This window comes from Takifugu rubripes, chromosome 6 (assembly GCF_901000725.2).
Source record: "Takifugu rubripes chromosome 6, fTakRub1.2, whole genome shotgun sequence".
NCBI classification, from domain to species: domain Eukaryota; kingdom Metazoa; phylum Chordata; class Actinopteri; order Tetraodontiformes; family Tetraodontidae; genus Takifugu; species Takifugu rubripes.
In genome coordinates this window covers 11,111,236-11,130,834 of record NC_042290.1, presented here as the reverse complement: position 1 = coordinate 11,130,834, position 19,599 = coordinate 11,111,236, and the positions used below count along the sequence as shown (strand labels likewise).

The following is a 19,599-nucleotide window of genomic DNA, read 5'->3' as shown; positions in this document are numbered from 1 at the left end:
AAACATTTTTGAGATCTTTGGGCACAGAAGGTGAATTCACATCATGTTTCAGTAATAGTCCACAAATAGTCAACAAGGTGAAGAGGCTTTTCACTACAAAAGTGCTGAAGCACTCTAAAACCATGCATAGCTACAGTACATGTTGGCATGAAAAAGTTTAAGTAGCATATACCATTACCTGCAGGTAGTATTGTGCTTTACCTATTGATAATACAACAAACCAAACAATCGTATTTACAAATATATTTTGATCCAAGCTATCTTTCTCTATATTATTGCTATATACAGGCCAGAAATAATCAGGCAGCATGATTCTGTAATACACAGCATGTTGGAAACCATATAAATGTCACCATTATTACTGAACATACATTAACTATGAGCCTACAGTGCTTACTTGCACACTAAAGCACTAGAATACATGTCGCTACAAGTTTCTGACATTAATTTCTGTTTCTTAAATTTACATTACATTTCCTTAAATGACTTTCATGTCACATGATACTGATGATTTTGTGCAGCATTAGACCTTATATACAGTACAACTGACGGACGGATTGATTTAAATAGTGCCCATTGTTTCCAGTGATTCCACTGATATTTGAGTCCACTTGACATGAAGGAAATTTTTTAGAAATGAGCAATGTGTAAATGTTTGAGTTGCAGGGTGAGGCCAGAGTAGCTGCAGTGCAGGTCAGGATGCCCCCCCCCCCCCCCCCCCCCCCCCCCCAACTATTCAAGTCTCCTAAACTGCAGAAGCAGTTTCACTGTACACCCTGTCCTCCTCGTAAATTAATTCTCTGCCGAGCTGATTGTGCACAAAAGTCAGGCTAATATAGAACTGCAGACTTCAGACAGTCGTTTTAATGCTTGGAATTTTGGGTGTGGTGGCTTCTTTCACGAGCTGGTTCACACATGTGTTCCTGGCGGGCGTCTCTGAGAACCTTTTTGGTTCAGAAGATCTCAGGGGACTGGCTCCAGTCCTGTCTGTCTTTGGCCTCCCAGTATCCACCTCTGTAGACGTAGGTGCTTTCTCCTGTTGAATCATCTGTCCTCTTCTCAAACCACAGCGGCTGGTAGCCCTCAATGTCTTGTCCTAATGAGAAAGAATAGCACAGCCCAACTCCATCATCTTTATGGAAAACAGGCTTCCACAAGTGGGATAATCCAGGCGAGAAATTACACATCCTGCAGGAAATGAGCGTCAAAGCTGAAATAAATTGCAAGTCATTGCATAAGGTGCAGAAAAGTGGAAAGGTCTGCTGAGAGCATTATAAGGCTAAAATACCCCCTATTGTACTGTCCTTAGAAGCAGAATTTAAACTTTACTACCAATAATTGCTAAAAGAAAAAAATGTTGCGTAAAACAAACCCTGAAGCTGAACTGTTTTTCTGCTGCTGAAGGTAAAATACACAAGAGCTTAAAACTATTGCCTCAAGGGAGAAAATAAGCAGAAAGACAAGCAAAGTGTAACAGCAAAAATGCAGATTGAAATGCAGTTAAGAGAGCACTTAGAGTGTCTAAGAAGGGATGAGGAGTGTGAAACTTATTTCCATTGATTTGTAAGAATGTAAGAAGTTGATTGGAAAAATAACAAACCCTGACGTCTGTTTCCCCCTACAGGCAGTAACAAGAGCTACACAAATAGTACCGTAGTTGTTTAAGCCAATAGGCAGAAGAAGATTTGGAGAAATTCCTTGTAAGGAAAAAAAAAATGCCAGCAAATCTATGATATGTTGTCCAAACAGTAAAATCAAGCTGGCATGTCTAACACAGAGTAAAGGAAGCTTTATAGATGCACATGATGATGATATTGTATATGGTGACTGCATCATCGAAGGCTGAAACTGTACCAGTTCTCTCCATCTCACCTTCCTCCAGGGCCTGAGTGGCTTGTGCCTCTCTCCTCTTCCTCTCCAGTCTTTGACACTCCTCCAGACGCTGTTTCTGGACATTTGCTTCATCCCACAGTCCTGCCTCCATCAGCCTCTGGTCTGGCCTCATGCGGCTGTCTGTGGGTGCGACTCCCTCCTCTGGCTCATTGAGAGTCAGCGCCAAGGAAGAGAAAAAGTACATGTTCTCCGCGTTATCTCTGCAGGCAGAAGGACAGAACAGAACAAGAGGAAGCGTCAGTCGAGGAGGAAGGACACAGGACAGAAGAGAACACACAAACCTAAAATGGGTAAATGTTTTAGACGATGTAAACATACGGAAGCGGGTATTTCTTCCAGAGCAGTTTGGGCGCAAGAGTCTGATAAACCATCTTCTGTTTGCACTCAGAGCCCCCACATCCCTGGCTGCTGTCCACTATCTTCGCACTCTCCATCTTGTCATCCCATGTCCCCGACAGGATGTAATGGGCCGTGCCCTCTCTGTCCTCTACCACTCCAGTTACCTGGAGACCAGAGGAGGCAACAGGAAGAAGGGCTCAATTACAATCATGCTCCGACTGCTAGATTGTTGCTACCATGGATACGATGTTGTCTCTTCCCTTTAAAATGCACAGCTTTTGTCGCCACATGGTCAACAGTACAGCAGTGTTATTTGATCTGTTTGTCATCTGTTGTCAGTCCAACGTTGCCATCGTTTGACCTCAGTTTTAGGATTTGAGATTTAAAACGTTCCACATGTGACTCTGAAGAGGAGGATAAATGTTATAAAACTTCCTGGATTGGTTATTTTATTAAAGTAATCCAATTTCCTCTTCAGTGTTGCACATTTCTGAAAACACTAATGGATCGGTTTAATGAAGCCAACCAGCGCCCCCTAGCGGATATTCACCATCGAGCGTCTGTCTTTTGAAAGGTCCACAATTACGCGCTGACCTCCAACAGACTTACTTTGCGTGGGACTTCCCTGGAGAAATAGCTGTAGGGGGAGAACTTGAGACGACAGGTGTCCTTGGTGGTGATGTTCACGATGTCGATGTCCCCCGACTGTTGAAAGACAGGAAACAGCTGTGACCACAGAGCACGACGCTGCAATTTTCCTCTGGATGAAACAGGTTCTGCAGACCTGGTCGATCCAAAGTTTCCCCACAATGATGTTGTGCACCGTCGACGTGACTTTGCTCCACATGTAGTGGTTTCCGCTCGAGTGGAAGAGCAAATGAATGTTTCCTTGAACGGAAAGAACAACGATACAGACAGGCAGGAGGTTCAAAAGTCCCATAATCTCAAACGCGACATTTTCTCACCGAACGGCACCACGGAAATGTACTTCCCGCGGAACTTGCTGTCAATAGTGATGTGCTGCCACAGGCTCCATCCCCGCTCTGATGTGACGTGGTGCGCAGCAGCTGGTGGATGATGACTGACCTGGAAGGTCACGCGCACGCGTCACCTTGGATTCAGATTTCTGTTCTCTGCATTAAGCCGCTTTAAGCATAAAAGGCCAATACCTGTTCAGAGATGGAGCGGTAGCCGAACTCTTCCAGGCGGTCCAGCTCGTAGGTCTCGCCCAGCAGGGGGTTGAAGGGCTTGGCTGTACGGTGAACCGTGGTGGAGTAAGAGGAGACGGAGAAGGCGGCCACCAGGCACATCTGCTCCAGGGCGGAGTCGCAGCGAGCGGCGCGGTCCAGAAGCTCGCTGTATTCCAGGTCTTCGGTCAGACGCTGCAGCATGGACAGCGGCTCGTTGAAGTTTACCTGCCACCCGGACGGGAGGAGTTAAGTGCGTTACAGTGGACCGTCAACACTCAGAATCATAAGCCAGTTTCTTTACAGGCATGGGAATCTTGGAGAGGTCTTTGCCGATGCAGTTCTTCATGATGCTCCACAGGTTGAGGGAGTAATTGGGTTTGTCGGGAATACAACTGCGTCTGGTTCTCCGGAGCTGCATGTGGTTCGAGGTGTCCTTCGAGCACACAAAACGCAAAGGATTCGGTGTGTGAATCTCACGAGGGAGAAGGTGTAACGTAGAGATTTCAGTCTTCTCACGTTCTCATTGTGAGTCCAGTCATTGGACATCCCTCCGCTCATCACACTGTGATTACTTCCGGAGCGCCTGGGGGGGGATAAATGGTTTAAATCCACTTGGGGATGCTGCTGTAGCTCCATCACCCGGCAGCGTTGCTCTCACCTGTGCTGCACGTTACCACCAGCGGTCACGGTTATGAATGCAGGTGATTCCTCCATGGCGTCGAAGAACTCATCGTTCTCATCACTGGCATCCCCCTCATGAGAATGCTCCACACCTGCGGAAACAAACAGCACCTGAGGAAAATCCATCCTCGATATGGATATAAATATCAAGACAAACTGGCAAAAGTTGGGCACAATTTACTACATGCAGTACTCCTACCGACCACAAGAGGGACAAGTATTACTCCCCAAACACGAGCAGGTGAATGTGACTCACCTGTGTACGAGGAGGGATTCTCCCTCCAGGCTCTCTCTAGGCTGTTGTGCTGTTTGGCCAACTGCTCGATCGTCTCTTCCAAGTGGTGGCGCTGCTCTTTCTCATACTGCAGGGTCTTCTGCCACCTCCGGCTGTAAGAGTCTGCTACGTCCACAAAGTCACGGCAAGCCTGAGGCGCGACAACAGCAGCCATTACAAGTGACGGAGGAGCATCTCAGCAGCAGCTACTCTGTCAGTGTGACCACACGTGGACTCACATTGATCATAGCATTGGAGGTGATGCGGAAGAGGGTGGCTCGTTCGTTCACCGCTTTCACCCTGTCGCTGCCGTCGGAGCACCCGCGCAGTTCCTCCAGTTCGTTGAGGGAGCGTTGGAGAGCGGCGCCGTGTTTTCCTATCAGCTCATGACAGGTGCTCAGGTCGTCTAGCTTGTTGGCCAGAGTCTTGAGCACCCCTTGGGTCAGGGCTCGGTCCTCCTGAGAGACAGATCCTTCATCTCCCGAGTCATCTTCACACAGAAACAAGCAGGAAAAAGGTGCGTGTGAAAGTGGTTCCAGGGTAGAGAAGAGCCCCTCATCCTGTAACGCAAATCTCAAGATCCATCAGCAAAAAACTCTAAATTCATTTTCTTTTATAGCTGTTGGGAGTTTATGAGGAAAGTCTGCAGCACTTTCCATCCTGATCCTCCACACCTCATCCTCTACGCAAGCTTAAAGCTGTGAATGAACACCGTTGCCTTGGAAACGTAGGCCCGGGCAAGCGGGAGGTTGGGCTATTTTTAGAAGAGGGAGGAAAAGAGATGACGCACAGCCCATCCTTACCCTTGTTTGTATGAACCGAGTCTTCAGTCAAAGGATTTTAAAAGAAGAGGAAGACACTGAGCTGGTTTCCAGACTTTAAAATGAATTAAATCCTCTTGTGTGGCCATTTAGGACACACTAAAGGTTTCACGAGGCACAGTTCCTAAAGATAAATCACTGGCCAGGATGCATCCTGGAATCAAATTAATAACGTAGCTTGGGAAAAGCTTAACCTTGTAACTCACCTTGCTAACAGGTACACGGGGAATAAGTGCGATGTGATGTGATGATGAAATTTTTAAATACAAATGAGTTGGAACGATGCTCATAAAGCATGAATGGCTGCCCGGAACAAAGAAGAGAGAAACGGGGACTTGGTCACAGGATACGCTGGAGCTTAAAATAAACGGAGGCTTTAAATAGGGCTCGTTCACCCCAATTATTGAGAATAATGAGCCTGGGAAAGAGTCGCTTGGTTAGAGAGGGCGGTGCTGTGAAATTGTCTCTGTATAAAAATCCTTTCAGTGATTTGGGTTAAATAAAGATTTCCTGACTGCTAAAAATCTCTGCTGCCACTGGGAAGAAGGTGTCTGACAGTGGGACTCAACATCTGGGCGGTCGTGAAAAGACATTCACACATCTGAAGCATCTTTTCCGCCTGAAGAATGAGATGGAGCAAATGTAGGCCAGCGCTGGCAGAGCGGCCGGCCGACTCATTACCAAACACAGTGAGACGGGAGCAAGAAATAAAAACAATGAGGGCAAACTGGATTATTAAAGTCCCAGGGGAAGATTAAGAATGAGAAATCCTTCAGGCAGCTGTAACGGTTTCATGACCCAGTTAGACAGGACGAACTTACAGAAGCAATAAAAGTTCAAGTATCCTCTTGGCCAGTGACTCACTGTGAGACCATCAACACTCCCACTGGTGATGACAGGACCACAGCAGACCCACCGTGGGAGGAGGCAGCGAGCAGGAGAGGCTCTCTTAACCGCCATCACCGACCTTTTGTCAGCTTGACGTTGTGCCGCGGCGTCGAGTCGTCGCTGCCAGACAGATTCTGCAACATCCGCCTCATTAGATCTGATCTCCGGCGGCGCGAATCTATCGCCAAATTACATCACACGCGCCACAGAAACAAAGCGCACGTCCGCGCTGGTGCGTGTTGTCACAGAAGAACTTCACGTTCTGCTCAACACGGAGCATCGGATGTGAGGACGCGCCAGCGTGCGAGAGCATTAACGCGTGCACGGAGCCGTCGAACGCCATCGCCTGCGTCAAAGATCAGCGAACATAAACTGACCTGCAGGTCGCAGAAGTGACCTCGAGCCTTCACGCAACTACAAAAACTACGGCGACAAAGTTTCACGCACATTTCACACTGCATGCGATCCGGTCAGGACGTTCCCGCGACCACAAACTTGTCGTCCTACAGCGGTTACAAACACGCCAACCTCCAAAAGCTCCTCGCCAACGTGACGAGCAGGTTACTTACGAGGCGACAGTCATTGAAAACGTCGCTCTCCCATCTTCCTGTTGTCCACAGTGGGGGAAAATATGTTGTCAATGGAAACCCTCACACCCTCTTTCTGTCTCTTTTACCATTCCTGCTACCAGAACAGTGGGAGGAGCCTACAGGAAGGTCATTTCATTCAGCTCCCACTGTCGTCATACTGGAGGAGACGGGGGAGGGGGGGGGGGGATGTGTGGTTGTAGGCAGAGAGAGAGAGAGAGAGAGAGAGAGAGAGAGAGAGGGAGGACAGATAGAGATCCATGCTAATATGGATCCTTTAGTATTTTTTTTTTATTACATTAAATTAGTGGGAACAATATATCTAAGCAGCTGCACAGGTGTGGCTGCATGAACAGAAGATACAAAGATTAAGTTTCTTGATGTGATGCTAATACAGTTATGTATGTGTGTAAATGTATCTCAAAAATCAGGATTAAGGGCATAATTTTGCATTTATCTAGAACCGATAATATTGGACAACCCTGCCCTCTTGTGGCCGAACAGACGCATAACCGTAAAACTCAAAAATCCATTAAATATTCTAGATTAATATTTTATGTGCTTTGAGTCTCTTGATGGAATTAATGTGCATTCAGAATAATCTGACCGATACTTCATGAATTTCCACTGTGGCCTGCACAGTTTCTTTAAAATAAAAGCCTATAAATGTTCATCAGATTCCAAAAAAAAAAAAAATCACACACCTATGAAATGGTTCTCCAACATAAAAACTCGTTCCTACCTGAATGAGGCATCAGCAGGGTGGCGCTGGCCTTGGCCTGCTGCAGGGCTGACACCCACCGCTGACATTCCCCCTCAGAGGTGGCCTTCAAGTGATAACTTCGGCCGCCGCTGGTTAACACAAAGTGGCAGGTTTCACCCACCTCGATGTGTGCTGTTGCTAAGGGGATGGTGCCCCTGCAAGTGTGCGCCATCTCGGCCTGAGTCCTGAGCAAAGCATAGAAAATGAGACCTAAATGATGCCGTCAGCCCATTCAATGTCGATTTAATCATTCCCTGGTTTCAGCTTAACGTTGACACATTTTGCCCCATTGTATTGAAATTTATTGCAATCAAAGCAGCCATAAATGACGAAGTTGCCTCAAAGAAAACAGAGATATAGGTAGAAAACATGGTAAATATCAGATTTATTTAATCTATACCTCATCTCTTATGAGAATCAAAACATCAATTGCCATTTATGACATCGTGTATTCATAAAGTAGCTACACTAGGGACTATTTATTAAACAAAAAATAATTTAAAACTAAAATGTAATGTAGGTTATAGCAGTTGGATGGAACCCTTAGGTTCAACTATTTCTGACCAATTGCAGAGCACCAATGTTTATGTCATGGCAATGACTCGGTGATTCTTGTTTTATTGGTGCTAAACTCATTTAAGGCGCTAGTCTCTATTTCAGCCGCATGCAGTTAGTTTTTTATCAACTCGCCAACTTAAGGTTGATGATATTTACCGGTAATAGGAGAGCAGGCCGTTGCTGAGCACGCACCAGCGGCGCTGGTAGCCCTTCAGGTAGTTGGTCCATTTAAAGAGCCACCCTTTGCAGGTGTCACCGCACGGCAGGTGGAGCCCGGGGAGCGTCGGGGACGGCAGACACCTGACCAGCTCGTTCATGTTGCCCCCCTCCCCCCAGGAGGCTGCTTTCCCCGGCGGGACGGAGGCTCTGGTGGGAGTCGGTGCGCCTTCAACAGCTGCACCTCCCGCTAACTGCGCGAGAGCCAGCTGCGCCTCGCGCGGTCCTCTGCTAATGCTACTGTTAGCTTGCAGCTGTTTAGGAAGTCTGCCCCCCCCCACTAAACTGGGGGTAGAATTTTAAATATCCGGACTATCGTTTATGCGGCTCAGCAAGACTGATATAGAGTCTTGGTTTTTTTTTTTTTTTTTAATTTTTAAATAAGCCTGTGGATGCGAGAGGGGAGATCACGATGACGTCCTTATTACAGGATTGTAGTGCGTGTGCGCGCGCATGTGCCTGTGACATATGGCATTTGCCACGTTTTGGATTACATAAACTCCAGAATCTGCTTTGCTGGAGCTAGAAAACAGCATTTTTCTAACACTATCAGATATTCTGAGACCAGATACTTTAGTCAGAGTTTAAATTATTGTCCTATAAAGTGAAACTCCGGTGCACTAAATATTCATTTACAAAAATGTTCCAATCCATGAATAAAATCACACTGAGCAGGAACATTTTGCTTGCTTGCAGTACTTGAAACCTTTATTCAACACGGTAAAATGGTAAAATATCAGACTCTCGTACAGACAATAAGTTAAATAAATATTAATAACCATTATCAACGCCACAAGCAATATCATCAAAGAATGACCTAAGGCTTTTTAAATTTCTACTGATTACAGGGGAGTTAACGTTTAAGTAAATGTAAGTAAATACGCAAACAGCTGAGGACTATAATTCATTTGGCATCATCACAGTCATTGGTGAAAACTTCTCAGTATACAATCATGTCTGCAAAGTGCTTTGTGTCGCTGAATGCAGTAGAAAAAAGAGCTGCAGCGTTGTTTCTTTATTCCCTCGTTAGAATTAGATGTGGGCGTTTGAAATGAACCAAAGGCATCCTCGCACCAACAGCCCGATAAATCTCTATGGCACTACGTCCGGCCGATCCACAGGCTGCTCTCTACATGTGTGACACCTGCGTCCTGCCCGAACGCCGCCTGGTAAATAATACAAAACCTACACAACACAATGCAAATCAAACGGTTAAATCTGCCCCACAAACACCGTTGAGCGACGCTTGAAATTTTAAATAATTCACAGATGGAGAGTAATGCTGAGACAGGTTTGCTGGGTAGAGTAGTAAGGCAGTCAGCAAATGCAAGGGGGTGGGGGTGGGGGGTGGGCGATGCTACAGGAGTGAGATTGAGTCCTTGTCGCGGAGGTTTGTCGTCTTTATCACAGTGTGAATTGTTCCAGCATCCTCCCCTGCCCTCGAGTTTGCCTCCATTCACACCCGAAGCCGCGCGTCCTTCAAATCAGGCCTTCTTGTTCGAACACGGAGGGCAGCAGCGAGAAGTCGAAGGGGACAAACTTGACGCCGGCCCCGTGGTAGAACTTGTTCTGAAACTCCACCCTGTAATGGGGAGGCCAAAAAAGACACTGCGTGAGGACATCGCGCCTGCGTCGGCGAAGTTCGGACCCTCTGAGACCCACCAGTGAAGCCGGAGCGCGTGGAGGAACGCAGACAACCCCTCCATGACCAGCAGGATGGACACAGTCAGCACGGCGAAGACGGCAAACACAGGTACCAGAAACACCACCCCGACCCTCGCGGTGATCCTCAGACCGGAGCGCATCACCATGGCCCACAGCACCTCCGACAGCTCTGACGTCGTAACACAAAGTCAGGACACGCAGCGAAGCACAGGAGGCGTGGCGAGGGGCGCACTTACGGGCGTGAGCCAGGCTGAGCGCCCAGAGACGCAGGTAGGACGCCGTGTTGGAGATGCAGCCCAGGCAGTACTCGATGGTGTGGATGGTCTGGTACAGGAGCACGTCTGCCAAATCAAACTGGAGAAATCGGGAGGGCTCAGACGAGGTTTCAGGCGGGAAGCGGCGCCTCACGGGGGGGCCGCGTCTCACCTGTTTGGGGACGGCTTCTCTTCTGGTCGTTTCGTCAAGTCCCTCCTCTTCGTCGTCGTCGTAGGACGGCGCCGTGGAGTTGTCGTCCTCGCTCGCGCGCCTCACCCTCTCGTAACCCTGAGGCGAGGCAGCAGCGCAGGTTACAAACCACTAAAACCAACACGGGACGTGCGGCCGAGCGAGCAGTGAAAGCACGCACTCTGCACCGGTGCAGGCCTTTGCCCCCGCGGTACGTCCAGTACAGGTAGAGCGGCTTCCCCAACAGCAGCACAGGAACTGACAGCAGGGCTATGAAGACCAAGAAAATCTGCAGTCCAGTCTGCAACAAATGTGCGTTTGTGTTAACAAGGTTAAAAAAAAAAAAACCACCTTTAGCTCATGTGTCAGACTGCGTCCAACCTGTCCCGGGAAGAGAGGAGCGATGTCTTTCCCCTGCATGACGAACATGTTGATGAAGTGGATGAGGATGCTGGGAGCCTGGCTGGAGTCTCTGGCGCCGTACGCTAGCCACTTGTAGACGATCATGAAAATCAAGTAGCCAAAGAGACAGAGCAGGAAGAGCAGCTCGGGCAGAAACAGCAGGTAGACATTAAATTTCTGTCGAAAGTGCCTAGAAACCGAGAGGAAATAGATCAGCAACACACAATTTACCAGCAGCTTCATTCTTCTGCACTTACAGGTAGTTGAAGATGCTCAGAACCACTCCAAAACTCATATGGATGACCCCGATGATGACCGACATCTTCATCTTGTAGGAGTTGAGAAAGGACAGCCGGTTGACCGCCATGTTCCATATCTGACGCGACATCAAACCCCATGTCACCAAAAACCCAGATGTGTACTCTGGCTGTGAGACCTGAGTCAATGACTTACGGGATCGATACCAAACGGGTAGGGACCGCTGAAAACGCCGCTGACGTTGGGGTCCAGGGTGAGCAGAGCGTTTGATCGGAGGGTTTTGTTCCTGAATGGTAGAAAAACAACAAGAGGAATGAAGCTTCCATGTGCACTGAGATGCAGGGGTTGAGGTTGGTTCTGGTTCTCACGTCCACTGCTGGTTGGCGAACATGGCTTTGACGCTCCAGCCAGAGCCGAACATGTTGAGCGACTTGGAGAAGCAGTCGTTGTAAATCAGCCCGGTGTAGATCGAGAAAAGCCCCATCATCAGGATGATGTAGCGTCCGCTGAAGAACGTCGCCCATATCTGAGACATCCAGCAGTCAGCGCCATCTAATTAACAACCGTCAGCTCGGGAGGAAACCGCCACTCATACCTCGTTACTGGACCGCTTCTTCTTCTGCTTCTTTTCAGTCAGCACCATCCACAAGGCAAAGAGGCTCATGACGATCCCGTGGCCGAGGTCGCCGAACATCACGGCGAAGAGGAAGGGGAAGGTGATGATGGTGTAGGGGGCTGCAGGCAGGAGGGCAAATTCTCTTCATCTGAGCAGAACACGGCAAAGAACCCAAGAGTGTCAGAGTCGGCTCGTCTTACCTGGGCTTACCTCGCGATAGTCCCCCACCCCGTACGCCTCCACGATGCTCTGAAATCCAGATGTGAACTTGTTGGTTCTCAGCAGCGTGGGGGGAGTGTCGGTGCAGGGGATGCGGTTCACAAAGGAGGGGACGGTGGCGTCTCCTTTCCTCTGCCAAACAACGGAACCTTTAAAAGATCTGCGTGGAACAACTTACTGGCAATATCCACACAGGCCGGCCCACTCACCGAGCCCTCTTCTAGCGCCCCCCGCAGGTTTGCCAGGTCGCTGACGGGACACCACACCTCAGCGATGAGACACTTGTTGGTGACGTCGAAGCTGCACAGGTTCAGGATGTGGTAGATGGCCTTCATCTTCTTCACCTGCACCACCCAGCTGTAGGCCGCCTCCGAGGCTTTCTGCAGAACCTGCCGCAGGTAATCCTCAGTGCGGTGAAGCACCTGCAGCGAGAGGGCGACCACAATAATCGGCGCGGCCTTCAGCTACAGGTGAACGTCCCTCGACAATCAGCTGATGGATGGGTCCTTACGTTGTTGAGGTCTTGGATGCGCGTCTTCAAGTTGTCCAACACGTCCGCTCGCTCCTCGTCGTTCTCAGGGTGTGGATAGAGGTGACAGTGGTAGCTGAGGACAACAGGGGCGACGCGTTCAGGGGGTAAAGTTTACGGGTAAAGCTGCACGCATGAGAAGGCGCGCTTACCAGTCGCAGATTTTCTGTACTTTCTGACCAATCTGGTCTCCCCAGAAAGAGATGAGAAACACGACACTTTTGCTCATCTCGCCCTGAAATCACACACATCCACGCGGCCGCCATCAAAACCTCGAAAACACTTCTGCGTTTCAACACGTGAGATGGTTTGTCCCCGCAGCTTCGGAACTTTGAAGTTCACTTTTGAGCAGAACAACCTTGTCTAGTCCTCAGAGTTGCCGATCTGATCGCTCAGGATCAGCCGGCAGGCACTTAATCCACCGATCGATTGCAGGATCCTTTAAAATCTCATTATATCTGAGAAACATCTGCAAGCTAACAAAAACCAACGTCGTGGAGTCACGGTCAGCTGGCAGAGAACACGGACACATTTTTGTGGAGCTCTGCACGCTGCAAACAAACCGACTGACCGACAGAAACACAACTATAAACAGATAAAAATAAATGATTAGTCAGCAACGCCGTAGCAACATAACCTCTGGAGTCCTGATGCACGAAGGTGACTCACGGTTTCCAGATCGGCGAGGTTCTCGTCCACCTCTGCGTAGCTGAGGATGGTGTAACCTTTACAAACTCTCCACAGCATTCGTTCAAAGGCCTCCATCTTCACTCGCTGGATAAGACCTGACACAAAGCTGCGAGACATCGTGCTGGGTTCAGGGTTCATCTCCAGGGTGATATCATCAGCCTCTGGATTTGTGGATATAAATGGCTCACCCCAGTTTGGCTCCGAGTCTCTGCATGCCGGTGCATCCAGTCACCGAGTCTGTCTCCATGGTGGGGAATTCTTCATACTGGGGACCAAGAGCCTCATGCTAATTACGAAAAAGTGCACGTTTCATTTGAATTTGCATAAATCTACACACAGCCGACTTCCTGTTTGCGCTGGAACGCGATGTTAATTTTCGCAACCCCGCCTCTCGGAGAGCAGCGGCGACGCGGAAAAGCTTGTCAGTAATTAAATGCAGCACTGGTTTCACCTCTGTCACCAGAGGAAACAGAACATGAGAGCGACGAGATGTTGCTCGGGAGGTGAGTGCAGGCATCTTGCCTGGGTGTGCATGATAATTAGAGTGTGTGCGTGTGTGTGTGTGCATACTGAACAGCTCAGAAACTCACCCTGGAGCGGCTGTGTATGAAGGTCCGCGTGATCTTCAGCATGTGCGTGTACTCCTTGAGCTCCAGGAGGTTCCTCTGCAGCTTGTCCTTGTTGCGGGTCACCTCGCTGAGCTCCATCTCCAGCCTCTGGAGCTGCTCCTGAACGCCGCCACGGACAGAACGCCACATCTGACACGCGTTTTCAAGACTCTCGTACTGTCAGAAGCTGAAACGCAAGCGTGCACTCACCATGATCTCGAGGACTTGCCTGGGGGGAGGAGCCAGTGGACTCTCATCCTCCTCTGGAACAGCTATGTTGGCCTTTTGAATCTCCCTGAGGAGGTAACCTGTGGACACAGAACGCTGCTGGTTTGCTGCAAGAACGCTCGCTGCTGGGGTTCAGAGCAGCTGCACACGCTCATGGTACCAGCTCGGATCAACATGTCAGGTGCTTCCTTACCCAGAATTCTTTCCATCTCCTCACATCGTTTGATTTCGCTGACGAAGCGTCGTTGGAAAGAGCTGACACTGGGGTTGAGCTGAGGCAGAGCAGCATCACAGGTCAACGTAAACACGGTCAAATATCTTATTCAGATCATCGCGTCACTAAACACTTGTCAAAAAACCGCGTTGTAATACTCATTAATTACTTCATCGCTGGGTCACATTATTGAGCTCCGTCTTGTTTATTTCATAGAAAGACATATAATATTTACATTAGTAAGCTAAAAGCCAATCATTTAAACTTTTATTAATCCTAAACACACTCCCACATACACACTTATATCATTACCATCAATGTTGCTCTCCTTTAGGGCACCGCAAAATGAAAGAACCCATCCAAATATTACAAGAAACCTAAGCTGGGTTTAAATGTGAATCTATAATCATCAAATACCCCAGAAATCCTGCGCAAATCTGACCAATCTGTGATCGACAGCAGGGGTTTGAAACATTTAATATCACCAGTGTTTATCCAAATCCATGAGCCCACCATGCACGTGGATAACAAATTAATAATCACTGTAATAAAGACACAAATTTAAGATAGATAGATAGATAGATAGATAGATAGATAGATAGATAGATAGATAGATAGATAGATAGATCGATAGATAGATAGATAGATAGATCGATAGATAGATAGATAGATCTTCTTGACTTACATCTCTGAATTCGACCAGCCCCAGCTCTCCGAGCTCACTGATGCAGTCATATTCGGAGCCGGACTGCAGAAACAATTGCGCCAAACACATCTCCTCACTCCGAAACACCATCTTCGTCTGCCACGCACGCACGCACGCACGCCGCCTCCTCTTCCTCCTCCGTCTGGTTCTCTTATGAAGCCCGACTGAAGCCGCGCAACGAGCCGTTCTTTGCTACCAGCGAAAATAGGGCATCAGCGAGCGGAGCCAGTCTTAACCAATCAACATCCCCCCCGCGGATTAATTATTGTCCAGTTTTTAATGTGTTTTTTTTAAATTTATTTATTTACTGTGAGCCGCCTGGGTGTCCTCTCAGGTGCGACGGGTTCAGAAATAAAGAGAATAAAAACACAGGCAGAAACCTTTGATTCCAGTCACCGGAGAGAAAAGGCGTCATCGTCCTCACACACCTGTCATCACCGCGCAAAAGGCGCGCGCACAGTCCGGGAGGAGACGCACAGGGGCCAACTAAAGGATGAATTATCAACCCGTCACGGAGGCGAACGGGATAAAGATCAACCGCGTTAAAATAAAGCCACCGGTCAGAAATAGATTACGGCCTGCGCGCGCCTGGCGTCGCTCAGCAATTGACACAGATTGCGTGTGCGGGTTGCCAGATATCAAAACATCCGCGTGAAACAGTCGCGTCCTCTTGGATAAAGAGACGCATCAAAGCAGAATGGTGGCATCAATTTAAGAAGCCAAATAAGATTGTTGCTCTATATGATCAGGAAACATTTCAGCATCCGAAGACATTATTGGAAGAAACAAACACCAGATTAGTCATTAAAATTATTAACACCATTTATTCCAGATTACTCTGATTTGTAGAATGATCCCTCTAGTTTAACACGATGATTAGAGGGGAATTCAAAGGATTGTTGATTTCTTTTGAACACTGTTGTGTTTTTGTGTTCGTTGTAATGACTTTTGCAAGTGAGGGATGGCTACCAAACCTGGCAACCAACGCGTCTTCTCCATGGCTGAAAGTAGGCCGACCATCCGCTCTTTGTGTGGGAGATGGTTCACTGGAGGCGTCGTGTTTAAAATTTAACGCGCATAATTTCTCGACAGGGGTTAAAAAATTACTACGATCAGATTTGCCTGGTGGATGTTTATTCTTTTACATATTCAAACACACATTGAAGAAGCCCACAAAAGGTCACATCTATGCAAACCAGGATGGTGATAATTTAATTTAAAGGAAACAATTTTTAAAAAAAAATTCAATAAAATAAGAGCAAAATAAATAGAAATTGTGATGAGACTTGTTAAAACAGTATAAACTGTTAATCCTTCAGACTCTGGGCCAGGCTGTTGAGCTCCTGTGACAGAGCCGTGACTGTATCCAGGATCCGTTGGCGGTCCTTCTCCTCTAACCGGGTTTCGCAGCGCTGAGCAAACTTGTCCGGGTGCCACAGTGCCTGCTGCTTCCGGAGCACTTTCCGGAACGTCGGCAGGTCTTTCCGGTCCACGCCGCACAGCATCACATCCAGCATCTCCTTCACGGTGCCTCGTGGTGCCGGCCAGGGGATGTCGGAGTAGCTCAGCTTGGCGCCGCCTGCTGAGGGGCCCCCATGGAAGGTGGCGGCACAACCCTCCTCATACCTGCGCTTCCTAGCCTGCCGAGTCTCCTCCTCTTTCCGGGCTCCACGTTTCAAATACTCTTCGTGCTCCTTCTGCAACCTCCTGTGAAGCTCCTGGTGGCTTTCTTCTTCTCTGGCTCTCTCTTCTTTGCGTTTCTGTCTTTTCCTTCCAGAAGATGACGCCGCCCATCTCTGAGCTTCGGCATTTTTTTTACTAAAATATTCCTCTCTGATACGATCCGCCCAATCCCCGAAGTCTTCTTCATCGTCGTCGACGGGAAGAAAATCATCCGCTGTGAAAAGCAGAGAATGTTAAAGTGCAATGCTGGAATCAAAATGAAGGATTAAAGGCTTTGATTTACCGTCATATACTCCAAAGGATTCGCAGAACTCATCCAAGCATTCACCAAAAACTTTATCCATCCATTCCTTCTCAGGGTCGATTGAACTACTGCTCGTATTCTCTGTGGGCTGTGAAGAGCAATAAGAAAGGAATCAGATACAAGCTTGAATCAATAACTGCAAATCGTAAAATGGAAAACCAAACTGGGACATTTCTAACACTCTGGCCTTGAGGAAAATGAAAACACATCAGACTACTTCAATTTTAGTTGGCCTGTCAAATTTAAAACATAAGAAAGTTTGTATATTTTACAATTTCCGTGGTTATTCACCAATTGTCATTCCTAGTTCTGGTTTCTCAACTGCTTTATAATTTATTTGGCAACAATGTTTGGCCAGATGAACAATATTCACACTGTGTCAAGACGTCTAATGTCACCTCTTTGCTCTTAATCCAGGTCAGAAGATCTTCTGGTGTGACTCCGGCATTATTAACAGCACTCAAGGCTTCTGGACAGCTCTTTTTTAATGGCACCACCAGGTCGTCATAAGCTGGGCAACAAAGAAAAACTAGAATCAAGGCACTTGGAGAGATGCAAGTTGTCTTCCTTTAATGAAGGTTGCTGAACTTAAAAAAAAGCAGGTCATATTGAGGTCATACTGTGTAGCATAGTAAGGTGCTTAAAGATCAAGCCCCCCGGCTTTGATCTTTGGAGTATCAAAAAACATTCCTGAATCCGGTATATCACCAAGATTTACTGAGCTCTTCCTTGGCCCATTATAAACATTTCCTGAAATATTCCTTAAATTCCATTCATATAAGGAAGACAAAAAGCCGTGCACTGTGTTAAACAAATTCGTTTACCTGCTTGCCCATATTTTAGAGCCCTGTTGCATGCGACGTGTAAGGCTGTGTCCCCCTTACGGTCCTTCTGGAGAACATCGGCTCCATGTTTTAGAAGCAACCGCAGAACAGCGTCGTCCCCGAGGGAGCAGGCCAGCTGGAGAGGGCTCCTCTCCCTCTTACCCTGGGAAAAGTTAACGTCGACGTCCCGGTGCTTCCGGAGGTACGACTTCAGAGAAAGCAATTTACCTTCCTCCACGTACCTCCACACCCGCTTCTGTCTGCGACTCAACATGCGGATTAAAACAGACCAAACCGCGAAGAAAATGGAATTTAAATCTTACTTATAAGACCTGTTCAACGATCGTCTGCCTGATCACCGGAACCTGTGTTTCGTATCACTTCTGCGCACGCGCGGTTGCTATTACGACTTCCCCAACAAAATCTTTTTATGTCAAAACAATGAGCAAGACAAAATACAGTTTAGACAGGCAATATTTGAAAGACATCAAACATTTGTGATAAAAGCAAAAGAAGAAATACATTTGACCGAAACGAATAACTGAGATAAAATAGATAAATATGTGGCCCTTTGCGTATTATGCAAACGGTGGTCCTTCCTCATAATCATTCCGTCGAACAAATAGCGTTGCGCTAAAGTTCCGGCCACTAGCTGGTCATTGTCTTGTTATAGCGGTTATTGTCGCTAGGGGTCAGTATTTACATAGTTTCTGATCTATCGCTAAATTAATAAAGTGAATCTTTGTTCCTTTTCTATTTTTAAGTTTTTCTTCATTATCATTCATCCACTAGTGATTAGGAAGCACTCATTTTGTGAGGCTTGAGGTAGTCAAAAGAAGCTCAATTCTCTTTGTAAAGCCAAAATTAAAAGCCCCTTTATTCATCTTGTGTAATTTGCCACACAAAAAGAGAATAAATTAAGTTTTACAGAGATGTTCTTCATCTTCTTTGGACTGTTGTCATCATCTGCATGAATGCTTGTTCAGTATGCATAATTCCAGATCTCTTTTTGGGTGCCTGTCCCTCAGACTCCTTTCAAAATGCCACCTGTTTGGAAGATGTCATGGACAGAGGTCACATTGTGAGTTACTTCATCAACCTTTAATCTACTAGAAAAGAGTTAAACAGATGAGCTACTAATTCTTTAACAAGTGCAACGGCTGTTTCATCTCCCAAAATGTGATTGCAAGCATCCCGAAGTAGATTTACTGACAGATGACCTTCTTAATCACCAAAAAAGATCTGTAACGGCTAAAATGAAGCAGGTCAACCATTATTCAAAGTTATGCTGTAACCAATGATCCCTACTACATATTTCCATGTTCGAGGAATAACATTTTAGCACTAATGTATGTGATGCTGCAGCTGTTACAGCTGCTCTGTCTGTCATGTACGATACCAAATATGAAAGCTTGAAATATTAAGAATTTTTACTCGATACTCCTGTCAATGTATGGCAGCTGAGGCACTTGTGCTGAATTGAAGACAGCGAGAGCTTGGAAGGATGAAGATGGATCCAAATATGGCAATATTCATACCACGGACTCATTTCTTGAAATAACTGGAGTGACCTACCTGAACAACATCACCACTTTATTTACCTGCAAGCCTGAAATCAGCACAGCTGAGCCTCTGAATTGGCCCGAACGCTCCTGCAGACGACAGGACATCCATTTAGAGACGAAGGGGGAAGGATGCACAATACAGAGGATAGAGGAGAGGATGAAGGGGCACTTTGTGCCTTGCAGAGAGGATGAGCTTGAGGCTCACATCACTCTAGATCCGGTGTCATCCAAAGCTTGGGCCCTTCCGTGCTTTTGGAGGAGGGGGGGGGGGGGGGTGTTTGTGCTGTCGGAAACGACGTGTCTCCACTAACGATGTATGCTTTTGAAATGTCTGACATGTCGAAATGACATGGGGAGGAAGAAAAGAACAGCTGTTTTTTCCTCTTTTCCTCTTCACGTATAAGATCTGTCATTTGCACATTTATTGAGGGACA

General features: G+C 47.3%; 3 protein-coding genes across 5 annotated transcripts; all 3 read right to left on the bottom strand.

The window, feature by feature from the left end:
* Positions 1-718: 718 nt before the first annotated feature.
* Positions 719-8,504, bottom strand: osbp2a (oxysterol binding protein 2a). The gene is made up of 14 exons (XM_011604930.2): positions 8,151-8,504; positions 7,416-7,621; positions 4,617-4,867; positions 4,360-4,528; positions 4,081-4,195; positions 3,939-4,005; positions 3,724-3,855; positions 3,402-3,647; positions 3,198-3,318; positions 3,017-3,120; positions 2,842-2,937; positions 2,212-2,396; positions 1,873-2,093; positions 719-1,096 (listed from the first exon to the last, which is right to left on the bottom strand). Exons 1-14 carry the CDS (start codon positions 8,309-8,311, stop codon positions 954-956), a joined length of 2,217 nt encoding a protein of 738 aa, XP_011603232.2. The 5' UTR covers positions 8,312-8,504; the 3' UTR covers positions 719-953.
* A 386-nt stretch (positions 8,505-8,890) lies between these two features.
* On the bottom strand, positions 8,891-15,406 carry atp6v0a2a (ATPase H+ transporting V0 subunit a2a). Of its 3 annotated transcripts, XM_029837465.1 has the most exons (21): positions 15,170-15,406; positions 14,769-14,981; positions 14,063-14,141; positions 13,852-13,949; positions 13,624-13,761; positions 13,222-13,319; positions 13,013-13,139; positions 12,496-12,578; positions 12,326-12,419; positions 12,024-12,236; positions 11,796-11,946; positions 11,575-11,714; positions 11,348-11,505; positions 11,175-11,265; positions 10,979-11,097; positions 10,701-10,911; positions 10,501-10,620; positions 10,302-10,418; positions 10,112-10,229; positions 9,873-10,044; positions 8,891-9,792 (listed from the first exon to the last, which is right to left on the bottom strand). In XM_029837465.1, the coding sequence occupies exons 2-21, from the start codon at positions 14,877-14,879 to the stop codon at positions 9,690-9,692; spliced, it is 2,541 nt and encodes an 846-aa protein (XP_029693325.1). In that variant the 5' UTR covers positions 14,880-14,981; positions 15,170-15,406; the 3' UTR covers positions 8,891-9,689. The 3 variants fall into 3 exon arrangements, with proteins under 3 accessions (XP_029693325.1, XP_029693324.1, XP_029693326.1); XM_029837464.1 differs by having other exon boundaries at positions 14,769-15,406; XM_029837466.1 differs by having other exon boundaries at positions 13,222-13,298; positions 14,769-15,405.
* Positions 15,407-15,901: 495 nt separating this feature from the next.
* Positions 15,902-18,647, bottom strand: nfkbil1 (nuclear factor of kappa light polypeptide gene enhancer in B-cells inhibitor-like 1). Its single transcript, XM_011604866.2, has 4 exons — positions 17,601-18,647; positions 17,175-17,287; positions 16,756-16,864; positions 15,902-16,686 (listed from the first exon to the last, which is right to left on the bottom strand). Exons 1-4 carry the CDS (start codon positions 17,872-17,874, stop codon positions 16,097-16,099), a joined length of 1,086 nt encoding a protein of 361 aa, XP_011603168.2. The 5' UTR covers positions 17,875-18,647; the 3' UTR covers positions 15,902-16,096.
* Between the last annotated feature and the right edge of the window lie 952 nt (positions 18,648-19,599).